Source organism: Triturus cristatus, chromosome 8 (genome assembly GCF_964204655.1).
Source record: "Triturus cristatus chromosome 8, aTriCri1.1, whole genome shotgun sequence".
Taxonomy (NCBI): Eukaryota; Metazoa; Chordata; class Amphibia; order Caudata; family Salamandridae; genus Triturus; species Triturus cristatus.
This window is the reverse complement of record NC_140591.1, coordinates 1,520,725,831-1,520,745,574: the sequence shown is the minus strand read 5'-3', so window position 1 is coordinate 1,520,745,574 and position 19,744 is coordinate 1,520,725,831. Positions and strand designations below refer to the sequence as shown.

At 42.5% G+C, this 19,744-nt stretch overlaps 1 protein-coding gene across 1 annotated transcript in view; it reads left to right on the top strand.

Annotated features, from left to right (window-relative positions):
• Positions 1-19,744, top strand: part of POLD3 (DNA polymerase delta 3, accessory subunit) — a 176,663-nt gene that overhangs the window by 26,859 nt on the left and 130,060 nt on the right. The window contains exons 2-3 of the mRNA XM_085623362.1: positions 6,827-6,882; positions 7,894-7,996. Of these exons, the coding sequence (XP_085479488.1) occupies positions 6,827-6,882; positions 7,894-7,996 (159 nt within the window). The remainder of the gene's footprint in view (positions 1-6,826; positions 6,883-7,893; positions 7,997-19,744) is intronic.

Genomic DNA, 19,744 nt, shown 5'->3' with positions numbered 1-19,744 from the left:
TTGCGCTTCTGCTCGAGGTGCAATCCCCTACAAAACCAGAGTAGCAAAGTTTTGTGCCATACTGTTAAACATGATGTAACTAGCACCCACATACACATATATAAATTGCGTTCCAGGAAAAAACGGCGTCACATGCCTCTCTTAAAAGTAGGATGCCTTCTCTTATCGAGCTCTCGTGTCCCTCGTCTGTACACCGTTTCCTTCTGTTAAGAGGAAACAAGCACCCCAGGGAAAGGGGGTGTCATTCTCACTAGTTTCTGAACGGTCTCCTCTTAGAACAGCATTCCTCGCTCCTCTCCAGCAGCATATCGACATTTCTTTATAGAGGAGTCTATATTAAAATATAAACGGGTGTATATATGTATAGTTTTAAGCACATTTGAGTAAAGGGGAGAGAGGGAATACACCTCATGTGGTAGAATGACTACCTCTGACTGTATCACCCAGATTGAGGGCGTGAACACTGGTACCATCAAAAACCTTTTTTCCGTATTGGTAACATAGAGTTTTGTTTAGTCGTGTTTTTGTTTTTTCATATCAAATTTATATGCACTTTTGTATGTTTGTCCTTGTGTTTATGGATTTCAGAATGATTCATGTTCAAAGATGGGTCCCATATCATATGTGTGTTTTGAATTATTTTTTGAAGATATTCTTTATAAGATTTTGTACTGATGTTAGGATAATTGATTGTGTCCTATGACAAAATAAATAAGATATCAATTCCTCTGTGCCAACCTTTTTTTCATATGATGGTGTTCGATACCCAGGTATAGGAGGGTAATTTGGGTAAACCTTGTTTTTTTTCCAGATTGTTGATTACACTTTTTTAAGTGGGAGGGTTTCGAGTATAAACATTGTATTTAGTCTGTTAGTCAAAGATTTGTTGAAAAACTTTTTTCACATCCTATGGTGACTTGCCTTTGGTGTTTGACGAGTGTATGATTATTTGTTTATTCATTGTATTATATTTTTGTATTAGTTACACATAAGCATGGTTATATAAAATGACAGAGCCGCATATGGTGAGCTATTCGGAGGAGGAAATAAATAAATTAAAACAAATTCCATTCTTATTAAGGGAGATCTGCTAATCTCAACTCATATAAAGGAGATCGGCTCATACAATTGAGAAAGAAAAATACGAGAACACAACTCCATGCACAAGTATTATTAGAATATTTAAAGACTAACACTATCCCTGCGGGATTGCAGGTAAAAAATATTCCTGTAATTTTTGTGAATGTTAAACTTTGTTTGCTTGACTTCAGTGGGGTGGGCACCAAATGCTCGCGAGACTGGTTTGTACTTTCTATCCAGACAGCACTTAGAATTAGCTAAGAAGAACTGAAAGAAATAAAAAAAATTGAAGAAGAAATTGAGAACGACATGACCTTAGCTGATGCGAAGGCATTATTGGAAACCATTGAAAAGACATTAACAGATTTTATAACCCATACTGTAAACTTAAAAACATCCAAAGTAACCAAAGATATAAAGACCTTCAAATTGGATTCGGTATATTCGTATCTGAAAGAGGATTTCTTTAAGAATAATCCGAGCTCTTTAAATTTACAATGCGGAGGAAGATCACGTACTAAGTTTTTGACTTTTTCGGACTCCTCTTTGGACTCTGACCAAGGATCTGGATCATATTATCAGCCATACCAGCAATATTATCAACACCCCAGGGCCCTTCCTCCTTTTTTAGACAGAGGCAGAAACAGGGGCAGGGGATTCAGAGGGGGATGGCGAGCACCTGTCCAACAACAGAATCAAGAACAGGGCTATTTCAGAACCAGACAGAGAATGTACAGACAGTAGACCAAAATTTGATGTTAAATGGTTAAACTAACAATGAGTTGTTGCCAATTTACAATCTTTCTAAACACTCTTTGTCTAATGTGGAAACAAAGATATTACAAACAGGGTTGTCATTTGTTCCATTATCTGTACAAGATCCAGTAGACACCAAAACAGAGGTCCTTCAATTTTTACGGAAAATTAGACTTAAATTTTTTTTTTCAGACCAAAATGAAGCCCTAAAAGACAAAAATATCAGTGGTCTCAAAGTCTTCTTTTTTTCAGACAGTGCCACCTTAACAAGTGAAATTCTATTGTTTGAAGATCAAATACTGCGGGAAATAGATACATTGAATACCAAACGGTTCTCCTTTAAACCCAACTTTTCAAAAAACGAACAAATTGCTCTCAAAAGTCTGGTAGAGAACCCCCGCACGGTAATTAAACCTACCGAAAAGGGAGGGTGTATTGTTTTGTGGGATAGCGACAGATATGATCAAGAGATTATGAATCAACTTAATAAACAGGAACACTATCGACCTATTTCAGACAACCCCACACCGCATCTCAAAGCAAAAATTTTACATCTAACAACGGAGGCTCTAGAATTGGGATTTTTGTGTAAAAAAGAATGAGTATCTGAATTTCATCATACAAAAAATACCAAACATCTACGTACTACCCCAGGTACACAAAAACGTCCAACAACCGCCGGGTAGACTGATTATTTCAGCTTGCAGTTCTTTGCTGGAGCCCTTGGCTAAGTATATCGATGTCTTTCTGAAACCATTCATGGCTCAGACTAGTGCATATATAAGAGATACGATGGACTTGATTGCCAAAATTAAACAATCGATGTTTGAAAGAGACCAACAGTTGTTGGTCTCTTTCGACATCGAAAGTTTATACACTAACATCCCCCTAGATGAAGCGTTGGTGGTGATGACCATGGTCCTGGATAAGAGACCAAGACCCCACCAAGTACCAACTGAGTTCTCAATAGCCCTTGCCAGAATATGTGTAAAGAACAACTTTTTTGCATTTAAAAACGATTTGTACCTACAAGTTAAAGGCGTGGCTATGAGGTGTTGTTTCGCTCCAGAAATAGCCACCCTTGTGATGGATTACTTCGAAATGCAACATATTTTTCATGGGACCACTCCTTTTAAATCGCACATTATAAAATGGGTGCGTTTTATTGACGACATCTTTATGGTATGCAAAGGGAACAATGAGGAGTTAGAATGTTTTCATACATGGTTAAATGCCAGCACCCCAGACTTAAGATTTACAAAATCGTGGAGTAATGTCCAATTTAACTTTTTGGATGTCTGGATAATAGAAAATGATGGCAAACTAGAAGTGAGTTTGTATACCAAGCCCACGGATCGAAACACGTTGTTGGAATATACCTCAGGACATCCCAGGAATCTCAAAGACAATTCGTCGGAATTGTTCCAACAAAAATTATTCTTTTAAAAATGCAGAGATGTTGCAACATAAATTGTGTGACAGAGGCTACACCTGGAAATTGGTCCGGGCGGCACTCAAAAGGGCCTGATTCACACTGCGAGAAAGCTTATTAACACCAAAAATTAAACAGGTCTCCAAACAATTGACATGCGTACTCACATTTAATCCCAAGGCCAATAAAGTGAAACAAATTATTTCACGTAATTGGAGGTTAGTTGAACATCTCAACATTCCTAAACCACTCTTTGCATTTCGCAGAGGTTGAAACCTACGACAACATCTAGTGAGAGCAGCACGCTCGCAACCAGTGAAAAAAAGATGTGAGGGGTTTATTGGTTCTTCCAGCATTGCTAGGGCTTTTTAGATGCAATAACTGTGCCGCATTTACCACAGACAAATGACTCTAAATTTATTATGATTAATAACAAAAAACATTTCCCACAAAGCTTGTCGAATTGTAACACGAAAAATGTTATATATTCCGTGATATGTCCATTTGGGAAGGCATATATCGGGCAGACTACCCAAGCTGTCAAAATGAGAACATTGCAACATAAATGTGAATTTGATGCAAAACACAGGGAGCTCCATTAGTCTAACATTATGTACAATGTGGACACAATGAAAATGACTTAAGTTGGTCGGTACTCCTAGTAGTGAGAGCACAGAATAAGGACGATCTTCAAATGAAGTTGAATCGCCTAGAAGCACGTATGATTGGAAGATACCAAACAGCGGTAAAAGGACTTAATAACCGAGACGACATTTGGGCATTGACCTAATATCTGATTCTGCTCTAAATAGGTGCTGAGACATTCGTATAAAAATACAGTCTTTCATGTATGAGCACTAGGAAGAAAGTTGTGCTGTCCCTGTCCAGAGTATATGACAATTGTATATATTACCACGGAACTTTGTATATATATTTTGCGTGTATTATTTTATGTATTTTGTAATTTTATATATGCGTCATGTTCATTAGAGTGTAAGTCCATATTACACAGAGCGTGCTGAGGAGCCAGATGCAGAGTACTCTTCCACTACAGTTGAGCCCAGTCCATTCACTTCTTCCCTTTTTTGTTATCATTTAAAAAAAGAATTTCATACAGAACCCTTGCCTGGGATCCTGAGAGTTGATTTAATTGTCAGGCACTTTTGCTTCCCGTTATGGACCTGATACTGGATCCATAAGTAGTGGTTAAACCGTGCCTCCAGAGCCACTAGACCCCCATTGCGGGATATTTATACTGCGTTAAACACTGGGGATCATCATTTACATTTCTACTGAGTATTTAGTACCTTACTCGCCATGTGCGTTTTTTAGATGAGAAAAAGAAATGTGTGATTTCTATGATAATGTAGGGACGGTTTAGCAGCCTTGTCGATAAAGACCTAATGGAGTTGGTCTTCCATGTTCACTGTAGTTTTAGTTCTGACTCAAACCAACACGGGGATGTCTCAGTAGTCTTGTGATTTTGACTACACTGGGTCAGTCTTCTGTGTTTATCTCGATCCACGTTGTCACGTATCCTGGAGACGCCGGCCGGTTAGCCATATAGTAATGCCACTTACACGTGTTCCAGTCTAGCATATGTGGATATGCTGCTGGAGAGGACCGAAGAATGCTGTTCTAAGAGGAGACTGTTCAGAAACAAGTGAGAATGACACCCCCTTTCCCGTTTTTTCCCCCCCTCCTCCTTTCGCTCCTTTTTTCGATCTTTTAGTTACATTCCCGTGGCATGTTTAGAACACTCATGGGGTGCTTGTTTCCTCTTAACAGAAGGTAACCGTGTACAGACGAGGGACACGAGAGCTCGATAAGAGAAGGCATCCGCTCTCTAAAAGAGGTATGCGACGCCTTTCTTTTCCTGGAACGCAATATATATAAGTGTATGCCGGTGCTAGTTACATCATGTTTACCTGTATGGCACAAGAGTTTGTTACTCTGTTTTTGTAGGTGATTGCACCTCAATCAGAGGCGCAACCAGAGGGACCTCAGTTTAGGGAGTGTTCCCCTCATGATGATGTTTACTTGAGTCGCAAGCCACACATGATATCTCAACAGTGAGAGGTATCTTTAGTGTGGTCAACTAGGCTTGGTTTTGAGGGGCACACAAGTCACGTAACACTTTCCGTAATCACGCTGGCAGAGGAATGGTAGCCTTGCTTTGATGAGTTTTTTCATGAATACTTTTTGCTTTTCACACGGATGGTGTTGATTATTCTGATTTAATTTCTCCTCTCTATCTTCTCACTTATTGTTTCACTCGTTGGGTCCGCTTTGTGGTGCACGTACGGTGGAGACTAGTACAGAGACCCAGCACGCCTTGTATAATGAAGGGGACAGAAGTGTATATTAATGTACATATACTTTATGGATTATTTTAGACCCGTTCAATTTGCCCTTGTCCCGAGGAGGCCACGAAGAAATTCAAGGCTGAAACGCATCTGCGTCGACATTTCTTTATAGAGGAGTCTATATTAAAATATAAACGTATAAATGTATAGTTTTAAGCACATTTGAGTAAAGTGGAGAGAGGGAATACACCTCATGTGCTAGAAAGACTACCTCTGAGTGTATCACCCAGATTGAGGGCGTGAGCACTGGTACTATCAAAAACCGTTTTGGGTATTGGTAACGTAGAGTTTTGTTTAGTCTTATTTGTGTTTTTTCATATCAAATTTATATGTACTTTTGTATGTTTATGTCCTTGTGTTTATGGATTTCAGAATGATTCATGTTCAAAGATCGGTCCCATAGCATATGGGTGTTTTGAATTAATTTTGTGAAGATATTCTTTATAGGATTTTGTACTGATGTTAGGATAATTGATTGTGTCCTATGACAAAATAAATAAGATATCAATTACTCCGTGCCAACCTTTTTTGCATACAAATTGTGTGGTCAGGCTCCTTTAACAGAAATGTTATCCAGATTGCATGACTCAACGTTTTGTTAACTTGCAAGCAGTGTTTTAATGAAGTGCCTACTTTTGCCAAACTGTATTTACTTTTTATAGCTGGATTGAGCTAGGAGACTGATTCTAAGGATTCTCTCCTTTATCACAGAGGCAGCTTGCTGACCAAGTTGGTCATGCTTTATAAAGGGCATCATACCTGGACATTCACAGCTTTGGATCAGGACCTCTTTTTTTTTCTCCATTTGACTCCTAGCCAGCTGTCCAACATTCATTGCTGTATGCTACCCAGGCAGTCCAGCACCACCTTTATATAGCAGTAATCTTGAATTCAAGCCAGGTCTGTGTGTTGCTGGTTTTCAGCTAACACAGCAGACAACAGGCTAGGATCACCTGGATTATTAGGAACATAGTGGCATATGAAATATGGGGATGTACTAAGAACCCAGTGGCACTCTGTGGAAATAAACTGTTGGGGAGATGACGTTTGCATACTCCATTCTTGTCTTCTCTCAACCAGAAGTTATTCAGTAGGCAGTGACCCTGACCTACCTTTATTTTTGTGTCTTGCATGAATGCACATTTCACTTTTTGTATCCTATTTCCTCAACATTTGTTTCTCTTCATTTCAGGTGACGTACAAATGGCTCAGCTATACTCTGGGGGTGCATGTAAACCAAGCTAAACAGTGAGTATTTTACCACCTCTTCCTTTTCTTTTAGCACCTTTTTGTTGATACATTGTTTTACATTTTGTTTCCAAACTAACAGCTCAAAATCATATTTTATTTTTATTCTATATATTTGTCCGGCTGATGCACCACATATGTGTGCACTTTTCAGTGCTGTCAATCCTAACTAGGAGTATTTTTTTGACTGCAGAATCTCTTTATTTCTGTTGATCTTCCTATATGGGTGTGAATATTTTGAGGAACGGCCTTTTACAGTTTTGTGTTACATTTTCCCGATTGTTAATTTTATTTTTGGATCCTTTAAATCGAGATGAAGCTAGGGTGCTTGTAACTCCACTGCCCACTTCCGATCCAATTAAATAATCTGATAATTTGTAAGTACACCTACAATGGGTTAATTTAGGTTTGTAATTTCTTAATCTAGATTTCATGTGCTGGTTAGTGAAGTTGGGAAGAAACTCCAAATTACATATCCAATTTTCTTTTGTTATTTTAATTGCGATTATTGAGAGCGTTTTTGTACATTTAGATATCTATTGATATATTTTTGCAAATGTCTAGGCCCTCTGTGATTACTAAACATATACCATATTCACATGTTATTGTATTTAAAAAATAGACAGTAATTTTAGTAAATGCAACTCTGCTTTAATGAACCATAATGTGTTAGATAAAGCAGTGAAGAAGACTTGCTTAGTAAGGACATTATTATAGGGCTTCAATGTACTTGATCTCTCATGAATTGACACACTAGATTCATTAAACAACTCAAAGCAGAATTAACTGTTAAAGGCACTTTTATCCCTTTTCCCTTGGACTCACCCACTTCATCAATCTAAGCAAAATTGTCAGTGAGTTTAACATATATGTTACCACTTTGATGTTAGCACTTCTGTGATTTGACTAATGCCCCAGAGGAGAAAGGTGTATGACTTTGTTTATGTGACAAGGTTGAAATTTATGTCACCTTCGCTGTCTTTGTATCCTTCTTGTTCCTACTCTCCTCAGGATGTTGTACGACTATGTGGAAAGAAAACGAAAGGAGAACTCCGGAGTTCAGCTGCATGTAACCTACCTGGTCACTGGGAAGCATGTTCAAAACGGGTACCCAGTGAGTATTTCTCACCTTCCTTCAGTTCTAACTGGTTTACACTTTTAAGATATGTTATATTTATTTATTTGTTTTGTTTTGTAATGTTCTGGCTCGTGACTGGACCAGCTACTTAGAACTGCTGAGGCCGATCTAGGCTAGATCAATCCCCTCCACAACGGTGGTTGGATACGTGTGTGTGAAGGGTCAGGGATATCATGGAGTTATTCAGGACCAGTGTTTGTCGGAGACATTTCTGTACTCACTGCTACTTGTCCTTTTCAAAGGGGGATGGTTCCAGTTTTTCAAGGTAGAATGAGGAAGTTAGCTTGACAGGTAGGTTTTCAAGTTCTTCATAAATACTGCCAGACTTGTAAGGAGGCCCTTGGGGTCTTGTCCATTGAGTTCTACATTTTGTACACCCAGCACCCAAATATTTAACATCTCACCCTCACCACTGCTTTTTGCAGTTGGTTCTGATCTGTGTGACCAGGTTGCCTTGTTGAATTTTCAGTTGTGGTTCAGTAGGTAAGTGAGAAAAAAACTATAAACGTATAGGTGCGTATGTTGAGACTGAGTCTGGCTGCTTTGTTTTGCACGCTTTGTAATGTTAGGCTAACACCAGGTCCCTGTTCAGTTTAGTGCAATGCGTTACCTGAATTAGTGGAACCAGACAACCTTCTCAGCTGCAGGTCTGTGATGGCCAAAGGAAAGACTTATGTCAAACTCTGTTATGGAATTCTATACTGCATGTGACCATGTATAGTTAGCTGCTAGTTCTAGAGGCCTTGTAAACAACATGCCACGTTTTTTCAAAGTCTTTAACTCCACACATTTCTGTCTTGGAGACATTTCCTTCATCTTCAAGTTTGTGTTGCAGACACAGTGATGTTTTTGTTTAGTCCTTTTTCTTTTTTAAGGTAAAAATAAATGTATTACAGAAAGTTTAGTAAATGTGGTACAGAAAATAATACATGATGATAATGCCATAAAAGCTCAATTATAGAAATACAGAGTCATTGAACGTAACCATATTTAATCAATACCAAGTTGCCTTGTTGAATTTTCAGTTGTGGTCCAGAAGTTACGTGAGAAAAAAAACTATAAACGTATGGATGCGTTTGTTGAGACCTGATAGCATTCTTGCAAAGGAAATTTAAGGCAAGTGGAAAGGTCTTATAAAATAAACCCAACAGCAGCAATAAATGGAAAATGAGCAAGTATTCACAGACTTGCAGAAGGTTCACAAAATCCCCAGGAGTATGCATGAAAACCTATGCAAGTTGTTGACTTCCAAGCTTACCTTTAGTACCCTACAGTTAGTTCTATGTATTGTTCACTGAGACAACTATAGCAGTCAGTCGTGTCCAATTGCATACGTAACTTTTAACTTTTTGCTACCTGAAAAATGTTTTTTTAGTGGACTCCCGATGAAATATGGCTTGATGATGGAAGGGTGTTGCATACCCTTCCACACCTTAGAAACAAACAAACAAACCTATGTTTTATCGGGAAAAGCAATGCAAAAAGCCTGTTGATACTTACAAGGTTCCAACTGTGTGTGTGTTGCGTTTTGCATGGGCGCTGCTCTCCTCCGAAGGAGAAAACCTGTGTTCCCTTAACTCACAGTGGTCACTTCAGAAATGCTCATATTCTAGTCCCCCTTCCCCCAGTAAATGGCATTTGCTGCTCGAAATATCCTGAGTGATTATGGGTGTGAAAAAATGTTGTCAATCAGGCCTACTGACTGGACTGCGCCCTAGGATATCCCATAGTGTAGCTTTCCCACTTCTGCCAACCTTCTTTCTCATACCTTCCAAATTTTAATCCAGGCAACATTACAAGCTTGAGAGTTGCTTAATGTTCGTTTTGAATTAGGCCACTTTGGTGATGGGAGAGCTTTTTAAAATGTAATTTTTTAATAACAAATTAACCTAAAACCTAATTCTATATGGGACAACTTGTGATATATGAACAGGTTGCCCAGTGTATAGGTATCAGTCACATGCTAGCTTGAATTTGTATATACACCATAAAGAAGATACTCTCAATTGTGGGATAGATAGATGAGTGAGTCATTTAAATAAGTCTGAAGCACACCCGTTTTTGCCATAGATTTTAGTTCATCATTCTTTTCTCTAGTTTGGCGTGCATACACTCTTTGTGCGCTCCGCTCCTAAGTGCATAATTCTAACAATTCATCACGAAATTGTGACACGCCGTTTACGTGTAGCAGAAGAGTTGCACAGCCTGATACACATTTGTGAAACATTTAAACATGTAATCAGTGGTGTAGTCAAAGTTTATCCAGTTTATTTCCATAGTTTATCCGTACTTGTCTGTCACGTCAAAGAAACAAAGTTCCAATTTTTCATGCTTTTTAATTGCACTAGGATTGCCCATCCGGGCTTATTCACAGGCACGTAAAGAAACTTCATTCCTCCAGTACATTAATTCACCCAATGCATTTCGGTCATTCTTCGACCTTCTTCAGGGGTATCTACAATTAATTAAAAAATATACGTCAACCCCACATAGTTTACATACAACAGGGGTCAAGCACGAACACATGTTTTATTGCACCCCAAAATTAATGATCTACCCGTCTTAAACAAATGAACAATTCCCATCAATTATTGTGTGCCCCGCTGATTCACCCACCCACAAGCAGTCCCTGTTATTTACAACCACAGTAACCCTCCCCGTGCTTAAAACTCGGGGAATCACGTGAGAGGAGGGAACACAGGTGGGAAAGAAATGCTTGGTTTAAAAATAGGTATGTAGGTAGATTGAGTGGTTTCTACATGGCGGTTGAACTTGGTGGTTATACCGATCGAGATAACTGCACAGTTATTGCAGGTACAAAGTGGGGGAATGAGTTAGATAGGTGGTACAACTGAGGGGTTAAACGCTTACGGTATTAGGAGTTAGACCTGGAGCGGCATTAGAGAGGCATTTTATTTTAAGCACGGGGAGGGTTACTGTGGTTGTAAATAACAGGGACTGCTTGTGGGTGGGTGAATCGGCGGGGCACACAATAATTGATGGGAATTGTTCATTTGTTAAAGACGGGTAGATCATTAATTTTGGGGTGCAGATAAAACATGTGTTCATGCTTAACCACTGTTGTATGTAAACCATGTGGGGTTGACGTATATTTTTTAATTAATTGTAGATACCCCTGAAGAAGGTCGAAGAATGACCGAAATGCATTTGGTGAATTAATGTACTGGAGGAATGAAGTTTCTTTACGTGCCTGTGAATAAGCCCGGATGGGCAATCCTAGTGCAATTAAAAAAGCATGAAAAATTGGAACTTTGTTTCTTTGACGTGACGGACAAGTACGGATAAACTAGGGAAAAAAACTGGATAAACTTTGACTACACCACTGATTACGTGTTTAAATGTTCCACAAATGTGTATCATAGATGAGTGAGTTCCATGTAGTTAGCCATATCTGCATGTTATCAAACTAAAGCTGACCATGGGAAAGTGGTACTTAAAGTGCAATCTTGGCTAGCTTATTATTTTTCCGCATGCATGCTGTTTTGTGAGTGTTGCCCAATCTAGTATTTTATACTGCCTGTAATACAGTGAAAGGACACTTCCAAAAACCAGCAGACCACACCAGACTGAAAATATTATATACAGCCAAAGGTCAGCATGTGGTTGATTTTTCAGGTAGTTCACAATGGCAGAAAACACATAAAACAACGAACATAAAGTTTCAACAGAGCATAAGAAACTAAGGGGCATATGCATCAACCAAACTAATACCGATTCCTTAATAGCGAAAAATAAGGAATCGCCATTAAGGAATCGGTAATTGGCATGCATCAACAGATTCGGTAAAATTTAGCGATTCCTTAAAAATCGCTAAATTTACCGATTCCTTAATAGCGGGGCACGCAAACGGCCCCACTAGCAAATAGCGAGTTCGGTAATACCGATTTGGCTAATAGCGAGTTCGGTAATACCGAATTAGCAATTACCGAATCGGTAATAGCGAAATCGCAAATTGCCGCGTCGCTCCGGGAACAGGCTGATGACATCACCAACCAGGAAATACTGCTGCCCCACCCACATAGCCTCGACAGAGGAGCAGACAGGAGCTGGAAAGAAGGACAGGCTGTGCAGAGTGAGGCCACACAGATTCTGCCAGTCACAGCACACATCCATCATGTCGCAGGAAGTGCCATCCAGCGCTGAATCTGCACGCAAGCGCAAGAAGAAGTTTTCAGACAGGGAGCTGGAGTACCTCATCGAGGGAGTGTCCAGCAAACACGACCGCCTCTTTGGCAAGCTGTCCCTCAAGGTGCCTGAGACCGAGAAGCGGCGCATCTGGCAGCGCATCCGTGAGAGGATCAATGCGGTTGGCGTCACTAGCCGCAGCATCGACGATCTCAAAAAACGGTGGTATGACCTCCGGAAGCGCGCAAAAGAGAGGATTGCTGAGAGGCTCCGGGAGGCAAGAGGGACTGGAGGCGGAACAAGCACTGCACCATCCAACACAGCCCTGGAGGACCTTGTGGAAGGGACGATAGAGCGGGAAGCCGTCGTGGGGGTGATCCAGATGGACACGTCCGGCGCAGCCACAAGTGCCCAAGGTAAGATGCATGCCTGTGCCACACCCAGCATAGCGTAAATCCATACCCATGCCCCCAGCCCAATCTCACTGTGTCTGCAGCTCTGGCACAGACAGTTCCACACATGACACTACTGCATCTTGGGAGTTGTAGTCTAGTCAGCCCAGAGTGCAGGCACAGGCGTAAATCCTCACACAACACATATTTTGTACATGGCTGTAGACTGTTCATTTGTTGGACCACAGAGGGACATTGATGGGTACAACACTATGTAGGTGTAAGCATCCCACTAATCATGCACTGTTTCACACACAGATGCATCACCTGGGGACTCTGACGACAGCGACCAGCTGATCATATCTGAGACACCCGTGGAGTCAGACCAGGAGACTGTGCAGGATGCGCACGCACCGCCAACACCTGCCACCCCACCAGCACCACCTCCACCAGCGCCACAATCATCGGCACCAGCACCAGTGCCACAAGCCAAGGCACCTGCGCCACAAGCCAAGGCACCACCACCTGCGCCACAAGCAACGGCACCAGCAAGCCAGCCTGCAGCCAGTGCAGCCACAATACCGCAGAGGCACAGGCACCAAGTTGCGCCCTTGCAGGAGATGGCAACCCCCCCCCCCGCAATTGGCACCCACGCAGCGCACATCCACACCACCTGCTGCACCACATGGAGGCTCAAGACACGCACGGCGTCACAGGGCCCGTCGCAGTTCCGTCTCCTCAGCTGACCAGGATGTCCCAACAACCTCTGCAATTGAGGAGAGGATGCTGCGCACACAGAACCTGCAGGGAAGACATGTGGCTAGCATCAGCTGCAACATCGTGCGCCTAGCGAGGGAGATGCGCGCCATGACTGCAGCAGTCACCGACATGGGCTCCGCGGTCAGGGACATGGGCACGGCGGTCAGGGACCAGACCACTGCGGTTACTGATGGCAATGCTCAGCTCAGGGAGGAGGTACGTGAGCTCACCCGTGCCATCAGGGAGGGCCATGAGTCCCTGAGGAGGAGTAACCGGCAGCTAATGTTGCGTTCTGCCGCCGCTACCAAGGCCATACAACGGCACAGCAACTGCACCGCTGTGTTGGCACGCCGCACAGTCTCCCTGCAGGTGGACCTTGGGCACTTCTGCGGTGATGTTGCCAAGTCACTGAGACACATCAACCACTGCTGTGGAACAACTTCAGAGCAGCACATGCAGTGCTGCAGCATTGGGAGGGGATGACACCAGTGAGGCTGCCTCCAGTGTCAGCAGCGTGTCACTGGCAGAGGCCACCACCAGGCGCCGAAGTTCGCGTGCCTCCACGGGGACAGGCCGTGGTGAGGGTATGGATGCACCTGAGCGGAGGCTTGGTGTACGTGGCAAGCGGCACTAGAAAATTGGACATGCTGCAGGTCCATGGTGGAGCAACCATGGCCATCCAATTATCCTGTTTGCACAGGCCTGACTTTAAGGAACCTTTTATTTACATTTATGCAATCGGAGCATGATTCACAATGCTAGTTCTGTTGCACAATCCTCAGTGCTGCTGTGCATTAAACAGTTGCACCCAACACCAACTTGTAATGTCTCATTTTACCCAGGGTCAAAAATGATTTTGCGTTATGTCTGTCCGCCTCCTATGGCCCTCTGCTGTGTTTGGGATGTGTGCCGGTCGTCGTTGGGCGGGTGGTTGGTCAGCCTGGGGGTCGTCATCCCTGTCCACCTCCATGGGTATCCCCCTTCTGGTGGCAATGTTGTGCAGCATTGCACATACAGCAATTATCCGACAGCATGTTTCTGGTTGGTATAACATGGCGCCGCCAGTCTTGTGGAGGATACGGAAGCGGCTCTTGAGAATCCCAAAAGTCCTCTCTATCACATTCCTCGTGCTGATGTGTGCAGCGTTGTAGCGATGTTCCTGCGGGGTTGCTGGATTTAGGTATGGGGTGAGTATGTATTCCCGCAGGGCGTAAGCACTGTCACCTAGAAGATAGAAGCATAGACTTAGCATTGGTGATGTACATACATGTGTGGTGTTGGTGTGGGGAAGCGTAGTTCTACTTACCTAACAGGAGTCCCTCTCCAAATTCGCCATTGAGTAGTCGCCTGTGCATTCCACTGTTGCGGAAGATGTATGAGTCGTGTGTGCTCCCTGGGAATTGTGCCACTAGGTCCGTTATGATGTTGTTGGCATCGCACACAACCTGCACGTTGATCGAGTGGTATGACTTGCGGTTCCTGAAAAGGTACTCATTTGCTGACGGAGGGCATATGGGGATATGCGTGCAGTCGATGGATCCAATCACATGTGGAAATTGTGCCACCTGGTAGAATGCCTGTTTGGTGCGGTCCAACTGCTGTGGGGTTGTGGGGAAGCTGATGTGTCTGTGGAGCATTGTCAGCATGGCATCTAGGAATTTTTGGAAGAAGCGTGACAGTGCGCTTTGCGAAACTCCTCCGGCAACCGCAATTACCCCCTGGAAACTCCCTGAGGCCAGTAGGTGCAGGCTGCATAGTACCTGAACGTGCGCAGGGATTGCATTTGTCCGGTGGGTCTGGTGCTGCAGTAATGGTTCCAGGTCTGCAATCAGGCGCATGATCATAGCGCGATTGAGGCGATATTTCTGGTACACCTCGTCCTCACTCTGGCCGAGCAGGGTTATGCGCAGTCTGAACACTCTCTCCTGTACCCTTCTCCTGCGCTGTCCTGCTGCATTGATCCGCATCCTCCTTGCAAGCACGTAGAGGGCAGCCATTTTGGGGGAGCCAACAGGGTCTCCTGGGCCAGATTTAAGGGTTTAGTGATTGCCTCAATCATTTGCACATGTAGGAATTTTTTTTTTTTTTTTGTTTTTTTTTTTTGTGACTTTACCTCCAGGTTTTGATTCCCCTTATTTAGCTCTGGCAAAATAGCGATTTTTGGGATTTTCGGTATTAGCGAGTTTTGTTGCATTGGGGTGCGATTCGTTATTTGCTATTGGCAATTTCCGGGAGCTAATAGTGATTTCGGTAATTGCGAATTCGGTATTTAGCGATTCGGTAAATTAGCATTTTGGGTATTAGCGATTCGGTATGTTCGAGGTTATTTATTTAGCGATTCGTTATTTGCTCGGGTTTTGGGTTGATGCATTGGGATTGGGTATTTTTAACGCAATACCGGGAGCTATTACCGAATCGGTATTTTACCGACTGGATTTTGGCTTGATGCATAAGGGTGAAAGAATTTAATATGACTAACATAGCACACATGTGCCATGTAGCAGTCTATCACATGGCTCAAGAGTATTAACTACAGCACACACAAACCTCCAACAGGAAACTATAACCAGAACTATTCTTATGCACTCATTACAACAGAGGTATGCCACACAGTCCGCTATCATCTGATTTGCAACAGCTCTTTGTGCCATGATTTACCACATGCCAACAAAAACATCTAACACTGACAAATAACCTGCTTTCACCCTACCCAAAAACACTCGCAATGTACAAAACACGCACATTCCTCGCTGGCATGCCAGTCAAGCCTCCATCCTGCAGATAGTTCATTCAGCTGTCTGTCTAACTGACTATATATGTGTTGTGTGAGTGAGAAAACGTCTGTGCGCATGGTTACCTATACGTATGTTGGTTTGTGTGCTGTAGTTGCTGTATATCTCATAGTTGTGTGTCTTTTGGTCTGCGGCATGCAGGCCTGATAGGTGTCTGCTGAACGTTTGAGTAGAGGCGTCTTTAGATCTATTGAATATGCATATGTGTAATCTCTCAACTTGTTCATGGATGTTTTGATCTGCACACAATATACAAAGGCCAAAGCGCGTGACCTTGCCAGTGATATTTTTTTCTTGCATCTCTTCATGCTCTGTTAATTTGCTTTTTACAGAGTGTGCCCTCTCAACCTTGCATTGGTCCAAGTAATGCCACATCTGTGACATTGTGTCTAATTCTGGAGGTCTCATTTTAAGGATGTGGGAAACAGTTCAGGAAACAAGTGACTAGAATCAGATGGTGTGCACCACCAAACGTTCAGTGACAAGGGGGACAATACATGTGTATTTTAGTGGCAGGGGGACTTGAAGGATCCATTCAAACTCCACTATTTTGTACAAGTAGGAGAGGACATTTCCATCTTACAAGTTTTCTATTTAGAAGTTCCACTAAGTGCTTCACATCACCTTGGGCTCTTCAGATCATTAGTACATAAAAAGATATTACGATGAGTGGTACTTGGTCCACAAAAGGTTGAGTCAGCCTGATGTGTGTGGTAGATCACAAATATGATGTTTTCTAGGTGGCTCTGATAAGGATTTTGGACTTTGTTGAAACCCTGGTTGAAAGGTGTGGTTTTTAGGAGAAGAGATATCCAGGTTATAAGGCTAGTTGACAGAAGTGACTGTGTTGATCCCTACTACTATTTAGACTTCAGTCTTTGAGCCGTTCAGAGAACAAATTCCCTTCCATCGGCAATAGTACTGTACAGTGCTAGTATAATTTTCCTTCTAGTTCCTGAGACAAATAAGTATCTAGGTATCATTTGCATACATTTGGAATTTTACCTGATAGTAGCATAGGACTTGTACTGGGGGCAGCTAATTGAAGAGTAAGCAAGAAAAGGGAATGCCCTTGTGGAAGTCCACATAGCACTTTGTGAGCATGGCAGTGGTCCTGTTCATAATTGTTGGTTCCAATTGTGGAGAAATTATTAAATCCTCTCAAGCTGTCCCTGGCACTCCCAACCATTCCTGGAGTCTTTTTTAGTGGAATAATGTTTGACCATATTGTAGGCAGCTAATAGGCCAAGGAGGGATCAAGTCTACATACTGGCCTTAGTCACTGATGTAATGGAGGTTTTTCCTAAATATCTGTTAACTTATCTTTCCAAAATTGTGCTTGGGTATGCAATGTTTGAGATTGGATGTTAATTGTATAAAGCTTGAGGGTCTTCAGCAAAACAAATGGAGGTGCACCAGGTATTAAAGTCCATTCAGGCGTATGATAACAAATTCTTTATTTTTCCATTATCTTTTCTTGGTAAATCAAGAAAAGATGATGGAAAAATAAAGAATTTGTTATAATACGCCTGAATGGACTTCTTTACCTGGTGCACCTCCATTTACTGTGCTGATCAGGGATCTGGTTAACAGGGTACTGAACAACGGCAGGTGCCGGAGGACTTGTGCACGGGACCTCAGAATCTACAGAACTAAGCGTGAGGTGCAGGCTTGAAAGTCCGCCGTTGGGCTCTTTCTAATGCATGAGGGTCTTCCCTTGGGTTCTTCAGGCGATGGGTGGTGATTATTCCAAAGAAATATAAACTTTGCCTTTTAAAGACCTTTATTGACAATGCTCATGAAGTGGCATCCCCTGCAGAATGTTCTTTGTGAATACCTAGGGCTATGGTCTTACTGGAAGATTAAGGGTTTTGACTTTCTTGCCCAAGCTTTCTCTCTTCTGACAAGGATGCAAAGAGACGTAGAGGCACAAAGGGGGCTGTGGGTATTTCATAAGGAGACTGTGCAGTTTGTTATTGTGAATGGTTCTCTAGATGCTCGAGCTCTTACCCTCGAAAAAAATGTCCAGCAAATTTTTCCAGTGGTACTTGGAGGTGGGAGGTGAGTTTTACAGCGCTTAAGGATTAGGCATTTATTGAAAGATGTTAAACACTTTTTCGGTTGGTTGAGGGCATTGTTTCTGCGCTTGGTAAAAGTACACATTTTTCACATCTTTAATTGCCTTGTGATATCCCTTTATCTGGCTCTAGCAGATGATGTTATCCGATTGTGATGATGAAGTGCACCATTTGCATTTCAAATTCCAAAATTTTATTTTTATTTCCACCCGCTGATGTCATACAACTTGTTAGTGGAATTGATATTACACTTATATTTTCTTGTCCACTTTTTTGCCAATTGGTCCCGACTATGCATATATTATCATAGAGATTGGTGAGTAATGACTCAGTGAATAGAGAGCTTTGTAGTGCTGACTTCTACTTTCCCTAAATTATTTAAATGGCTGGTTGGGAGTGTGTGGTAGCCTTCGGAGTAGTGAATGTTATTCCAACATTCTCCATGAGCGCTCCCTGCGTGGAACAAGTGGTGGCGGACAGTTGTAGAGACGGAGGCTGGAGAGATGAGGCTGGGGTGAAAAGATGTAACCTAACAAAACGACGTATTCAACATACTGCTTCCCATGTACCTTTACATTGGCGAAGAGCGGAATGGAAGCCCACTTCATCATCCCAACTCTTCACAAGATTTCTAGGAAATGACAGCCCAGCTTCGCTTCTCGTCAACGACCCTGCTTTAGATTTAAAACGGTGAGATCCACCCATTAAACGTTGTCATAAGCGCTTAACAGACCATACAGTGAATACTGCACTAATTTAAAAGACACTTTAAAGTCAATGAACTTTGCGGGCAAACATCACGGGTACTGGTACTTTTAAAGAATAGTATCCTACCGTCTCGCTCCTGGTCTCGTGCGTTAGTAAAAGGCGCCTGGCGAGGCTGTGCGCAACAGTACGTGACACATTGCTTTACTGAGCGACGCGCAGACTCCAATACAGGCATGAAGACAAGCACGAAAGAAGTGATTTCACTGTATCAATTAGAACATGTCTTATGTCTCAACCTAAGGATCACAGGCCCCTTGAAGACATTTTGGGAAAAAACAGTTTGGCCAATATCTCTGCTAGTATAAGGAAATGGGTTGCTGCTTTGAAAAATTCGACTTTAATGTGAAATATGTTCCAGGTGCAAGTAATGTAGCTGATTGTTGTTCATGCTTAGTGGACAACATTAAGGACAATGAACAAGATGTGGAGGATTGTGATTTTTAGGTCTCGCCTGGCTATCGCGTAAGCGATCGCTCAACGAGATTTATGTAGGGGCTTCAGAAAATGCTTCCCAGGCAGATCGGGTGGCGGTTACGCGCACAACCACGCGCATTCCATTTGCCACCAGCTACTTCCTGCGCGTTCGCCGCCTCACGCATTCAGAGAGATTTAGTAAGGGGCACAAGACCTTAGGAATGCGGTTTATGGCCAGTGCATGTGAGGCATTCAAGCGTGAAGCTGGCATCGGACTTGAAAGCAGCAGACTGCTTTCGCCAGCGCGTGCTCGGCCTCACTTCCTGCATCCCCTCTTACAACAATTAACTTTCGTTATAACTCACACCCCATATG